This window comes from Phoenix dactylifera, chromosome 2 (assembly GCF_009389715.1).
Source record: "Phoenix dactylifera cultivar Barhee BC4 chromosome 2, palm_55x_up_171113_PBpolish2nd_filt_p, whole genome shotgun sequence".
Taxonomy (NCBI): Eukaryota; Viridiplantae; Streptophyta; class Magnoliopsida; order Arecales; family Arecaceae; genus Phoenix; species Phoenix dactylifera.
In genome coordinates this window covers 8,945,566-8,959,751 of record NC_052393.1, presented here as the reverse complement: position 1 = coordinate 8,959,751, position 14,186 = coordinate 8,945,566, and the positions used below count along the sequence as shown (strand labels likewise).

Here is a 14,186-nt window from a genome sequence, read left to right as displayed (position 1 = left end):
TTTCATGACCAAATTTGGAAAGAAAAAAAAAAGGTCTTTTGCTCCGGTAGAATCATTATTTGTATATATATCTTTAATTCATCGTATTTCTACATTATAATCCTTCTTGTTAGTTTTCTGGCCAACATTGTTAGTAACTATCTATTTTGAATATACAATGACTATTCTGTCATCTTGTCTCGATGCTCTTGGAGATGTACGCAAAAAACAAAAAATTCTTACAATACAAACTAAATATTAAAATATGAAAAAGATAATATAGTCATTTAACACTTCAAATAATTTATTTGTTTACACTATCGATCAAAAATATAATGGAAAGAATGTCTTTTCTAAGAACAGAATGATTAGAGGGTATATATAAATAACAATTTTCTATGACTAAAGATGTAATGACTTATACTTGTAAGGGCATATTAGAAAGTTTATTTAAAAGACAGAAACTATAATATCCAGAAAATTGCTATAAAACACCTAAACTGGGGGCACGCAACGCCAAATACCACAGCCCCGCGAGAACTCAGAAACACGAGAGGGAAACTCCTGCGAGAAGTCAGAAACACGAGAAGGAAACCACAGGCCGCGAAATGGCATTTTCCGCGGGTCGTGAGCTTGGGTCGTAGGCTTCTCCCCCCTCTCTCTCTCGATCTCGTCCTATAAAAGGCAAGAAAACCTCTTCCCTTTCCGCCAGAACTCATATCGAGGCCCACCCCTTCGGAAAGGTCGACAGGGAGAGAGAGAGAGAGAGAGAGAGACAGCGAGAGCGATGGAGATGATAGGAGAGAAGCGGGTGCAGAACGTTGTGGTGATGAGGCACGGGGACCGGATCGACCACTTCGAGATGATGTGGGCGGCGAACGCGGCGCGGCCCTGGGACCCGCCGCTGACGGATGGTGGCAAGATCCGGGCTTGGACTGCCGGGAAGCGGCTGAGGGCCCTCGGCTTCCCCATCCACCGCGTCCTTGTCTCACCCTTCCTCCGCTGCCTCCAGACCACCGCCGAGGCCGTCTCCGCTCTCTGCGCCGTCGTCGACGATGAAGCCCGCCTCCTCACCATGGAGACCAGCCAAGACGTCGTCATCGATCCCTCCCGCGTCAAGGTATTCCTGTCCGTCACCTATTCTTTTCTTTTCTTGTTTTTAGGGTGTTGTATGAGCAAATAACAAGCCTTATGAAGAAAATGACCTAAAATTATGTCCTCTGTCAAGAAAATGACGTGCTTGGTGGTGGCCTCGCCTCTTCTATCAAAATGTTAAAGAAGGATTTTTTAGCCTTTTTTCAATCAAAAAGTTGTTCTTTCTCCAAAAAAGGATCTTTTTTCCCCCAAGAAGCTTGTTTCTCGTTATAATAGCTTTGGTGGTTGAAAGAAACAAAAGAAGAAAGAAGGTTCATAAGATTATGTATTTCGTGTAAGTGATTTTTTTCTCCAACTTATTTTTGGCACACTGGTGAACCAGATTACTCAAATATGGTTTTCTTGAGGGGATGACAGTATATTCCTTAACTGTGTAGACTTTTAGGGTTTTGTCGGCAACTGATGCCTGAAATGCACATTTGAAATAAAATGGTCTGCATTGAATGGGCGAATACTACTCATGTTGGAGTAAGATTATGCATCCCTATTTCTTTACCTCCCTTTTATGTTGCATCGAATCGAATCAGCATAGTCCATAACGGTATGATTCATTAATATGGAATAACTGCATTCGGACCATGGAATATTGGAATTTATGGTGTTTTTATTGTTTTAGAAATATAGTTTGTCAGTTTGCATAAGCAGATAAAAATGCTGGGGAAAAAAACAGAATAAGAAGATTTCTAGACTCGTTATTTTTGGAGGTATCCTGGAAGTGATCGATTAGGATTCAGAGAAAAAGAGATGCACATCAGGGCCTGTTACTGGAGTTCTGTCAGAAATTATGTATATCTGGGAGCAAGCTGGTATGGGATTGTAGTTTGAAAGGAAAAATGAAGAAGGCAGAGGAATTGAGAAAGGAGAATGAGAAAAGAGAAAAAGAACATAGAAGTTATAGAGTGAAGAGAGGAGAGAAATATGATATATGAACCTTTCAATTGCATGGGAGCTTGCTTTCCTCTTTTTTGCCAGATAGAGAATTAGACAACTTATATGGAAGGGCTTCTAAAAGTAATATAAAATATAAAAAGATCTCAATGTTTCTTTTAAATCCTTCCAAATGAAAATGGGAAAAAGATCATGATATATCTTTCAAAATCAACTAAATCTAAAGGAACTAGAGTTGCATTGATCATCTAAATATTGTCCTAAAATCTTCTAAGATCATTAATCTTTAGTAAGTAAATATCTCACTATTGCTGCTTGCATTAAAAATATTGTGAAGTCTCGGATCTCAGGCATGATTTGCATCTCAAGGATGCCATTCTTTAGCAGAATTTAGTACTTTTTGTGGAAAAGAAAACACACTGCATCCAAATTAAGATATTTGTCCTTTTTCACGGATGGCACCTCATGTCCTTGAATGTTTTCTTTTCTCATTAGTTCCTCCTTTTCATTAGAACTTGTGTAAACCTTAAGTAATTTTCCTTAGCCTGCTTGGTGTATACAACTTTTTAATATAAATATGCCACTCCATTGTTGTTGGTTTTCAGTGAGGTGCAGGTGTGATATATACTCATTGCCCTGCAGTTTGAAATACCTGCTCTGAACCAGTAAAGTATCAATCCATGGATGAATTGTTTTAGGCTGCTTGTTGTTAGCTTTACATGAACATTGCTAAGGTTGTGGACAGCCCCTCCATTTTCACTTCAAGTTGCAAATCTCACATGTTCCAAAAATAATGTCATGTGAATCACCTAAGGATTCTTCTGAATCATCAACATAACATCAAAGAATGAAACATTTTATGGAAGGGAGGCTGATTTTGTGGTTTTTTCCTGAGTTATGTCACTGATATGCTTTAAGACTTTACTTGATAGAAGCATAGCTCCAGGATATGCATTTGCCATGTGTTGAAGAGTTTGGTGGAGAACACATTGCAAAAGATTGGTCCCATTTAATTTTCAGAAAAGTTTACACATATGAGGAGCATTGTCGAAGCACATGGAAACCCTAGGGAGATAGGTGGAGGATATAGTTAAATGCCTCTAAATGAAACATTAGTGGACAGTCTTTTATAAGTACTTGGATGCATTCATTCGTACTACAAAAATTTACCCACTATCTAATAATGGCCACTATCAATGTCAGCCACTTAATCTTCAAATTGATCTAGCTTCTCACGCCTTCCTAATATGGTAATTATTTTCTGAATTAATAATTACTATGAGCTCATTACTTGGACAGCTAATGATAACCCGACAACCAAGATGGTCTAGTTCATAATTTTTTCCTTTTCTATAGATATAAAAAGATGAACCATAAATCATAAACTGGATGCTCATTATGCAGTTAAGTTCTGGAGTCTGGACTTTATCCAATGGTCCCAACATACAATTGATTTTATCTTATTGTGATGCCTTCTCTAATATTTATTATAATATATTGGAGGAACAATATTCCTAGCTAACAAGGCTTTTTCCTGAGAAAACATTAATGGACTAGCACTGAATTAGTTGAATGAGCTGACTTTTGAAAAAAAAATTGGCTTCTTTCTAATGAAAGGCTACCTCCATTAATGGAACGTAACCATGGAGTTTAATTGCAGCATTTCATTAATTGTGCAACCTCTGCCATCTCTTCCCTTCCTCTGGCTACAATCCAGTTTAATTATGAGATCCTGCTTACAAAGACACCTTGATGGTATTTGCAATCAATAAGCAAAAGCAGGGTTTATTCCACTTTTTTCTTTCTTTTATTTAAACAACTAGCTGTCAATCTTGTGGCAATTCTTCACTTTTCTCATTCGGCCTTGGGAATGGCATTGGCTATCTGTTCCTTATTGCATGATAATATGGGGGTTGGACAGTTTATCCAAACATCAACAGTATCAAGGGTCATATTTTTCCCCTAACTGATCTCCTTGAACTTTCTCTGTTTCACAGGTCTCAATAGAATATGGATTATGTGAAATGTTAAATACACGAGCCATAGGTGAAGAATTTGCTCCTAAAGATGGCACCTGGTTTCCTGGAGTTTCAAAACTTGAAGCTTTGCTGCCAGCTGGAACTATAGATCATTCTATGGAGCATATTTACCAAGAGGTCTAGACTAATTCATTATTCATCATGAATATCTTGTTTAATTTATATGATCATTTATTTATGAACAAAAGTCTTTTTTAAATCTGTTTTATTAGCAAATAATGTACATTGATTGCTGCAGATGCCGTGTTGGGAGGAGTCTGTTCTTGATGCAAGGAATAGATATGCGAGTATCATTCGGGCTCTTGCAGACAAGTATCCCCATGAAAACTTGCTGCTGGTCACACATGGTCAGTGCGTCTTTGTCAATCTGATTATAGTGTTTCCATGTGTAACTTGATTATAAACTGCTTTCAACATAGGCCTGCCCTCTTTTTCCAAAACAATGGACAAAACAAAAGGCATTCATATCTATTGACGCTCTTAATATGTTTCACTTTACATATTTTAGTGCATTAATTAACATAATTTTTCATTGTTTTGTACAAGTGATGCTTTTCTCCACCTTTGGGTGTAGGGTGATTTCTTATTTTTCTTTTTCTTCCCTTTCGTGGCGGGCCCACGCTTGTGCATATGCATATGTTGTTGTATATGGTGTCCTTGCTGCAAGATCACCTGAATGTCTTGCTTTTTTTAATTTTAAAAAAAAATCTCCTTACAAAGGAAAAGAGTAGGATTTTTTTTAGTAATTTGCATATTCTTGAAAATTCATCAAGCTAGTCATGTTTATAATCTGCACATGCATTTTTTGAGCTGTTTGACTGCAAATATCGCATTCTTCTTCCCTGTATGGCAGGAGAGGGAGTTGGTGTTTCGGTCTCTTCGTTCCAAAAAGATGCGGAAGTTTTTGAAGTGGAGTATTGTGCATTTTCTCATCTGCAAAGGCACATATCGTTTGAGCCTTCACAGGCCTTTGTTGCTGAAAACTTCCAGTTGCTAACAAAGAGTGGCCAGACGGGCATATCTTTTCTCTTACACCTGAAAATGATAGATGGTTTCTAACAACGTGAGCCTGACTCATTCAGGGCCCTTTCAGTGGGTCTGGATCATTCTGCCCAGCATAACTTTTTTTATGTTTTCCTGCTTCTTTTAAATCGACACAGCAGTGCCTCCCCTAGTTGCTTCTAGTCTTGTTGCTATCGTACATTAGAAATTCTTCATACATGGCAAAATTGCAAGACAATTACTCTTTCGATGATTTTATTGAAGAATCAAACCAGTTAGTTCTACAGGGCATAAAAGTTCTGCTGTTTTCCTTGGCTGGATATGATTCGAATAATTCTCCAGGAGTTTCTGGTTGGTTGATAATGGTACAATAAAATTCCAAAGATTCTCATGGTACATTGTAGCTCCTGGTTGCTAGCACCAGGGTTGGTGAAAATGACCTCACTGCCATCTCCAGTTTGCTGAAAAATAGAACAGGTTCATATTTTATCTTCTTCCCAGGAATCTAATGAGTGAGATGAATATGGTAAACTATATATCGAAGAAATTTTCTATGTTCTTCTTTTTATTCTGTGTGTGTAAATGACATGAGGTGTTTCCCTTTGTGGAAGCTATGCTGTGTTTCAACAGATATTACAGCTGATCCATTTGACATTGCAATATACTCCAAAACCTGTCTTCGACTGAATATTGTATTCAAAGCCATGTGAGCTAACCATCGTTACATTCTCCTCCTTGAATGCAGACCGCTGTGATAGATGACAAGAAATTAATTCTGTATCCCTCATCTATGTATTCCACCATGTAGCAGAAACTATGGAGTATGGAGTATGTGAAGCTCCAGGTGAGACGTGCCTTGCTGTAGTTTTTTTTTTTTTTTTTTTTTTTTGTTTTGCTCTGTAAAACGGAGGGTAAGGCCCACCTGAATGATTCTGTTAAGACGGCGATGCAAGAGAGAGCAGAAATAGATACAGAGAAGACAGAGGTAGTAATTAGATGCTGCTTTGCCATGGCTTCCCGAAAGCTTCTTACTCCAGCTGCGGAATAATCTAAAAGTTGTAGAGATAATTATGATCAGCATCCAGACATGCTCGGTGAAATGGCACCTCAGAAACAGATGTTTTATGAGCCTCCCCATCGGTATTACAGAGAACACACAGCTGGCTTGGGTCATCCCCTTGTAGGATATAATTTTTCTCCTGCGGAAGGGATGGAAGCTGGTCCTTTAAAGTACACCAGAGGGTCATCCCAAAGTCTAAGATTTGCTCCATCTGCCATGGTGATCTTCAAGCTGCAGGAGAAGCTATCTGAGCAATGAAGAACAGCATTGCTCTAGATCTAATTGGAAAGGACCTCAAACTGGAGGGGAATCTACCTTAGCAATGCAGAACAGCATCCTAAAAGAATGATGCTCTAGATATAATTAGAAAAGTTGAGTAAGGCCATGTTGGCTCCTAGAATTTCTTTTTCTTTTTCTTTTTTCTTTTTGGTCCTCCTATCCTAATCTTTAGAATGCTGAACGTTGGGGTTGGTCACAATAAGCTGAACTCTGTAGCAGTGAAACCCCAATCTCTCTCTCTCTCCCTCCCTCCCTCGTCCCTCCCAAATTTCTTAAAAAGCACATGCATGGCATATATGAGATACCGGCTCGACTTAATTCGGGAGGTCTATGTTCAAAAATGTCTAATTCTATCATAGCTATTAAGCTTCCTCTCGCAACCATGCTCCCGATGCTAATATATGAGAGTATAGTTGCTTACCTTTCTGAAAAGAAAATGTAATGGTGATCGAAACTCTAAATAAATCATCCATCTCCATCAAATTCTCTTCTACTAAGGTATCTTTGAATCGTTTGTTCATACTATCTTGTTGCCCTAGACAGAATCACAACTATCCATCCAAATTTTTTCTCATAACAAAAATAGGGAAAAAAAAGAAACAAACACTCACGCCCATGGGCACATTCGCACAAAAAGAAACTAAAACTCACAAATACTCTCTTTGAATCAGTTGGTTTTGTCCATCTTAATAACATTAATTATTCATGACATGACTATACTTTCTTCTCCATCTGATTCTAATCATCCATGCAATAATTGAAATTTTAGGTGGGTGATCCACGAGCCAATATTTCCACTACATTTCAGCCATTCATATACTCTATCCTATCATCATTTGCATGTGCCTTCTCTACTTTTCATCTGATGCCTGAAAAATACAGTATAACTCAAATGGACTTTCCATTAGATAAGATTAGCTAAAAGCAGTACCGTAACACTGTAACAGCAACTAACCTACCGTATCATATATCAAAACCCATAAAAAGAAGTACATGAATCCAAATCAACTTGCATCATCCCTTCTCTAACTCCTAGTTTCAGGAAAACATGTAGTGGAACAAGCATTTACCATCTGTGTACTTGTTGGACAGAAGCTGGCCGTTCAAAATCATGGATATAATCATTTTAGGGTTGGCTAAACATTATAGCGTAAGTTGGTGAACTGGGACTTGCTTATCATCCGAGTCCTCGCTCAGCAGTCATTTCTTCCACTTGTATACAGCAAGTCTTGGGTTCAAGTCCTGAGAAATGTTTCCCACAGTGTGCCCGTGGCCTTCTCTCCCAAGAAAATTATAGCATCAGCTGGCCAGTTTAAGATGGGGGGCATGTGAGAAGTATGATTGTTAACCAGAACAACAAAGCAACTAATTTCAGCATTCTTCCCATATCAACAATTTGAAACCCCATAAATCATGTCATAATAATGTCAAGATGATCCAAAAACATGACAAATCGGATGAAACTCGAGATAGAATCATCAATAAAACACACAAACATCAAAAAACAGTATTATCTGGCTATGATAAAACTCAGTAACATAACCATAGTCATCAAGCTTTGTCGGAACTATACGGATCAGCTAAAAAAATTGTCAATACAACAGATATATATATATATATATATATATATATATATATAAGGTAAGATTGATGAAATGATGAATAAATTTCTTTCAAGACTAAGAAAGGTGAGCAAGACTTCGCTACCATACAACAAGTTGAAGCTCCTTTTCTTGTCAAATCCTTCAATGATTTTTATGAGATGCCAGACCGTGTGAGTACCCAAAAATAAAATCCAAAGCTGCACGGCTTCCTCTTTATTAGTTGCATAAATTGCAGGTGTGAATAACGTATGTTTTATGCCATTCTCTGATGTTTCAAAGACCAAGAGAAAATTGTTGGCAGGAAGTCAACATTAATTGTACCCAGTTTCAAATATTCAAATTCTTGTTCCTGAATCGATCTTTGACTTCATGTACCATTAGACTTTGGATTTCTTTTGATATATTCTTTGTGGAAACAGAGATGAGCACTTTTGTTAGATGTGGTATATATCCAGCTGCAACGGTGAAAGGTACAATTGGTCTACAATTTGCAGACATTATTTTTTCTCATCACTTCTATGATTTCTGCTATTGTTGATCCAGCAGTCCCTACAAAACCCAAGGAAGCACAACTGCAAACAGCTGCCTCTATGTATAATAGAATTTCTGGTAATGCCACTGGTTCACAAGCTTTGTTCTTATCCGTTCCCTCTTGATTCCTTGGAAGGTAACCAGACCTTAGCCCATGCTCTGCTGCCATAAGTTTCTTAGCAGCCTGCACTACCAATTCATCACTTTCTAGTAGTGTATAGAGTTTGTAAGAGCTTGCATCTTTTGCAAGGTCTGCCAAGTAAGTTCCAGTCCAATTTACCATAGGAAGGTCCGTCATGACAAAAATATGGATAGGACCACGAACCTTGTTTCCCTGAAGTTCCAAATTTAAGGTTTTAATCTTCTGCTTTACTGCTGAAAATGTGGTCCTCCAGTGGTTCTTAAACTGCCCATCTAGCAACCTAAGTTGGGCACAGAGAAAAGGCTCCTTTATCTTGTTTACAGCATAATCCTTTCCTGCAGCCATAATTTCTGGGACAAAGGGAAGGAATTCAATTTCCTTTAGCAATGACTGTATCCGTGTGTCTCTTGGAGCATCATGGATATCGATATAAAGCTCAGAACTTTTGTATGGTGATGTGAATAGGCTTCCAAAAGCCAAAATTGTGGCTGTTTCAGCTTTCGAACCAGGTCCAAAAGCCTTGTATACATCTCTACGCTTCCTAATGTATGACAATTTCTTCCTTTTCTGCAATTCTTTGTCAGGCTGAAACGAGTCCAAAATCCCATCATTGTCTTGTTGATATGTCCATACTGTTGTCCTACAGTCATCTTGTACAGCATATACACACTGATCAATGTTACCTTGCAAGCCAGATAGCAAGGACCTGCATCGGTCAAAGTTACCTGACAAAGATCTAACCCTAGACACAGCACAACATAAGCTAGCAAAGCAAGTGCGCTCCATGTTTAAACCACACCATGTTGAAGCAAATACTCTAAAATCAATTATCTTGAGCACAGATGATGCTAGCAAAGACAAATCAACTATGTCTGCCATTGAAACATACCTGAAAAGATGAAACAAAACATGTATTAATTTTTTTAAGAACAATCGCTGCTACAAGTACTAAGACAATTTCTGCCATTGAAACGTACCTGAAAAAGATGAAACAAAACATGTATTAATTTTTTTAAGAATAATCGCTACTACAAGTACTAAGACACTTTGTTGTTTATTATTAAACAGATTAGGGCTTCCCCTTTGGACATAATAAGTAACAAATTTGATGGGCATTGAGAAAGCAAACTTCAGCTCTAGCTATCAGGTATTCTCATCATAATCGGCAGTCTCAGTGAGATCCACTTATCACTAAGCAGGTTAGCGCATAGATGGTGCCTGCTATGATTTGTAGCTTTACAAAAAACAAACATCATATGTGTATGTTTTAGGGATCAACCTCAACAGGTACACAAACCAATCATGAACTTCTGGTGTCCTATTCCAGCTGGAGTTGAAATCACTAAAAACCCAATGCTCTTAGCCAGAATACAGATAAAATTATAGCTTTTGTAGCTGTAACAATCAGATGCAGAGACTGGATATCCCTTTTGCAGAGGTCTTCAAGCATTGAAAATGAATTTCCTGAAATTATTATAACCACCACAAGATTGAGCAGAAGAAATAAATATTCACTTAAATCAAAATTATCTTCCACAAAATGATTCATAAAATTTTACTCCATGCTATCAAGTATTTTCAAAGTTGATCTAAACACTACACCATTCCTTCTATTCTCTGCATGTCCACTCAAATCAGTGCAATTGAGATCAGTCTCCATCTTCCTCAACCATATGTCATAATCACTCAACTAATTATGTATATAATAAAAATTAAGATTCGCCGTCTCAGTACCAAACCCCGTACTGGTACTACAGTCGCACTGTATCGGTACGATACGGTATGAGATATTATCGGCATACCAACTGTCGGTACGACATCCGTACCGGGCATCAGTACCGAACCGATATGGTACAATACACCCCATACCGCCTAGTTCGGGCCTGTATGTTGAACCATGATAAAAATACTTTAGATCAAATCTTTTTCAGTCCTACGCTTCTTCTTTCCTAGAAGTTAGATAGATCAAGGTAGCACTCATCTAAGTGCAGGTTGTTCCTATTGATATAACAACCATTTCATGCATGTTAAATAAGAATGCAGACAATATTTAGCAATGTGTTCTCCTCTTCCATGACTAACAAAATGGATCACACATCTAACTCTCTAAATTGTCTCCAAAAGATTCAACCACAACCTTGAGCAAACTGTTAGAATGCTGAATCCTCATCGAAGTCACCACCAATGTGACAGTTTCTCATAAACAATATAATTCAGGACTTGCTTCTTTTGACCAAGTTGTTTTACGACTGCTGGAATCTCTCTATGCAAGAAGGAAGGCAATGCCCATTGGAGTTTACCAGAGACACAGCACTGCTCTTAATTCCAACCACTATAGCTAAAAAGGAAAGAAACATAACTATTAAAAGATAAAAAAAAATACTTTCAAAGGTTAAGCTCAATTTCTACTGCTGCAATTCCAACTCAAGCAGGCCCTTAGATGACCAATAAATCCCAAGAGCATGCCTATGCAAGAGGCTGCTTAGCCACAAGTGACCAGACCCTGATGCACATGACAAAAATTAAGTTAAATTGGCTGATAGGCACCCAAATATTTCTGTTGCACCAACTAGCAAGTTAGATGGTCTAGAGTCGCCAAACTACACAACCATGCCTAGATTGCTTGCAAGTAGGTGAATCATCATCGCTAGCATGGTCACTGCCCATTAAAGCATTAGATACAAGCATAAGGCATATAAAACAGGGGCTTCCACTGATTGGCTCCTTGATTGGGAAATATTATAGATATGAGAATCAAAAGAAAGTAACCTTGATAAGTTTAAACCAGAAGGACCCAAAATAAGAAAAACTAAGAGGGTAATATACCTTCCCCTCCTACATCTGAGCTTTCCCAGCTGGCACACTCTTGCCATTCCTCATCTTTTTAATTTGCATGCATTGCTTCTCTACCTTATTTTTCATTCCATTCTATGTTAACGCCCTCCACCCATCTCTTCTATCTCAAGTTGTCCTACTGACTCTTACCCTCTCCATTCTTTCACTTAGCTTCTACAGCTCTTCGGTCAATCCACCACTCTATTAATGCCTAATTAAGTTTTCCAGATATTAAAAAAATCCTTGTTTTATATAAAATTCACAGTTCTCTCTCTGCCTGCACAATGACTGACACCTCTGTCACAATAATAGATTTGTGCTATAAATCTGATGAAATGACATAAAAACTCCAAAGAACATCTATGAGGCAACAAATAAAGACAATATTTTGGTGGATAAACCAGTCATATTGGAGATAAGCAACTAACTTTGATTAATTCAAAAACAAAGAGCACTTTTTTACCTGCAACATACAATGGCTATGAAGTAATTGTGCTCCACTATATACTTAATCTTCACATGCTCCAAGTGAGTCATCAAATTTCAATTAGAAGAAGTATAAAATGCCCTCTATTCGTTATTTTACATGTGCACAATCTTTCCAAATCTGTAATCCTTTTTTAATCAGGCAGAGAACCAGGCAATTCAAACATCTATACATGCCAGATGGAAGAATGGAAACAGTTAGAAGATAAATGTAAGCCTACAAGTAATTTGATTTAAAGGTGACGCGCTATTCAAGAAGCACCCCAAAAAAAAAACAATAACGAATCCAAGTATTTCAGAAATCATGAAAAGCAAATATACTACTTATAAAAACACAGTGGAGCTGCTTTGAGAAAATATTTTAGCGAACCCATGGGAACTGCTCTAAGGAAGATCCCTCCAAAGCAAATTGAATTTGTTAAGAATTCCAATAATTTCTCTATCTAGAGAATGTTAAGTACCTGCAATTATTACATACTCGACTAGTTCATAAAGAAAAGCACCAAATTGGGAAGGGTTCAACAAACCAAATAACACTATCTCCATTGACTGGCCAAAGAAAATATTATCCTTGTCATTGTGGTGTTGTAGGCTAAATCAAGCCTCCTGCTTCCACTCTATCTCCACCACTCCCAATAACTTAATCCTGAAAAATAATTAAATTAATTTTATCTTACTTCCTGCTATTAAAACTTGTTACTGCATATTGACCCAGTGAATTTCCTTATCCTGACCCAATTTTTAGTTTGCAGAACAAACAGCTGTTCTGTAAAATCATAGTTTAAGTGACTCCTAATAGTGATATATATACTTCTTCCATCGTGGCACCCAATTGGTACCAATTTGAAACCGAGTTTTAAGACATCATACAGTTTCCAATTAATCAGTAACCCATATAATCATCTATCAGTTAGTCTAAGCCAAGTTTCATGGCTAGTGGCTTGAAAAAGAATTCGATAATATTTCCAAAAAAAAAAATCTACTAATTTGATTTTGGCTTTCTTGTCAAGATCGTTCCTTTCCCTCCTTTTTCCGCACATGTAAGAGAACAAAATTAACCGAAACAGCTTGAAGGATCAAAACAATTGAAAATTTCACTACATTTTAAAAAAATCCAAATCAAAGGAACACACCTCCGAGCTCTAACGAGCTCCATGATGTGATCCCACACCGCGGTGCGGAGCTCGGTGGGGCTGGCGACCCTGAACTTGGGGCAGCTCCCCAGGGCGACGGCATGGTGGTCGAGCACCGGAGGCACGATGAGGGTGCGGTTGAGGATGGCAGCCATGAGAATGGCGTTCTTGAGCTCGGAGAGCTGGTTGCTGAAGCCGCTGTGGGGAGCGTACCAGAGGAATCTCTCGCCGGCGAGGGCCGGGGCTCCGCCGGCGCCGCATTGCGGGGATCGAGCGTCTAGGGTTTCGGCGGGGAGAGGGGCGGAGAAGGGGAGGAGAGATCGAAAGATCTCGGCGTAAGAGGAGAGGAAGACGGCAAGGAAGAGGAGGAGGAGGAGGAGGAGAAGGGAAAGAGAAAGGAGGAAGAGGGGTTTGTTCCGTTGGCTTCGCTTCCTCCAACGGCTACGGCTCACTGACCAATCCATGTCTCCCACCTTGGTTCCTCTGCTGCTAGACTTCTGGAAATTATGGGGAGGAGGTGTTTTGCGAGGACAAGGGTTTTTTATATGGGAATTTGATCTACGATTCCCAAATATTTGTTTACATTTGGTCTCTTAGCATGATGGAGTGATTGATGTTGCAACTTAGGCCGGTTTGATTTTCCTATATAGAATTGATAAATTAGGTCGGTATAACTAGCATGCAAGATCGCAGACTATAAACTGGGCTATATAAAATATCCATAAATAGCTTTGGACTGGACTAGCCTCAATCCCAGAGAGAGAGAGAGAGAGAAGATCTTAGGTGGATATTTTATGAGTATAGCCTGTGATTTTGTTGATTGTACTAGCTTAATCCATAAATTCTACGAAATTTTCAACCCAATTTTATAGAAAAATCTAAATAAACCCTAGTATGCCATACATCCACTAAAGTTGTCAACCTCCAAATATATATACATACACACATACATGTATACATATACATATATTTATACACACATATACAAAATGTATACATATATATATACACACACACATATATATGTATATTGGACATCCATTTAAGCATGAC

At 38.3% G+C, this 14,186-nt stretch overlaps 2 protein-coding genes across 3 annotated transcripts; one reads left to right on the top strand and one right to left on the bottom strand.

Annotated features, from left to right (window-relative positions):
* Positions 1–503: 503 nt before the first annotated feature.
* On the top strand, positions 504–5,359 carry LOC103717283. Its single transcript, XM_008805604.4, has 4 exons — positions 504–1,099; positions 4,020–4,178; positions 4,300–4,408; positions 4,915–5,359. The coding sequence occupies exons 1-4, from the start codon at positions 767–769 to the stop codon at positions 5,118–5,120; spliced, it is 807 nt and encodes a 268-aa protein (XP_008803826.2). The 5' UTR covers positions 504–766; the 3' UTR covers positions 5,121–5,359.
* A 1,923-nt stretch (positions 5,360–7,282) lies between these two features.
* LOC103717284 (O-fucosyltransferase 30) lies at positions 7,283–13,852 on the bottom strand. Of its 2 annotated transcripts, XR_005509049.1 has the most exons (3): positions 13,134–13,852; positions 8,110–9,568; positions 7,283–7,705 (listed from the first exon to the last, which is right to left on the bottom strand). XR_005509049.1 is itself a non-coding variant. In XM_039120267.1 (2 exons), the coding sequence occupies exons 1-2, from the start codon at positions 13,595–13,597 to the stop codon at positions 8,488–8,490; spliced, it is 1,545 nt and encodes a 514-aa protein (XP_038976195.1). In that variant the 5' UTR covers positions 13,598–13,852; the 3' UTR covers positions 7,856–8,487. The 2 variants fall into 2 exon arrangements, 1 of the variants encoding a protein (XP_038976195.1); XM_039120267.1 differs by lacking the exon at positions 7,283–7,705 and having other exon boundaries at positions 7,856–9,568.
* Positions 13,853–14,186: the final 334 nt, after the last annotated feature.

Bases quoted from the DNA above. Each gene is read 5' to 3' on its own strand.
- LOC103717284 (XM_039120267.1), bottom strand. From the start codon at position 13,597: ATGGATTGGTCAGTGAGCCGTAGCCGTTGGAGGAAGCGAAGCCAACGG. The intron at 9,569-13,133 runs GTGTGTTCCTTT...TCATCTTTTCAG, and splicing joins GAGCTCGTTAGAGCTCGGAG to GTATGTTTCAATGGCAGACA.
- LOC103717283 (XM_008805604.4), top strand. From the start codon at position 767: ATGGAGATGATAGGAGAGAAGCGGGTGCAGAACGTTGTGGTGATGAGG. The intron at 1,100-4,019 runs GTATTCCTGTCC...TCTGTTTCACAG, and splicing joins TCGATCCCTCCCGCGTCAAG to GTCTCAATAGAATATGGATT. The intron at 4,409-4,914 runs GTCAGTGCGTCT...CCTGTATGGCAG, and splicing joins CTTGCTGCTGGTCACACATG to GAGAGGGAGTTGGTGTTTCG.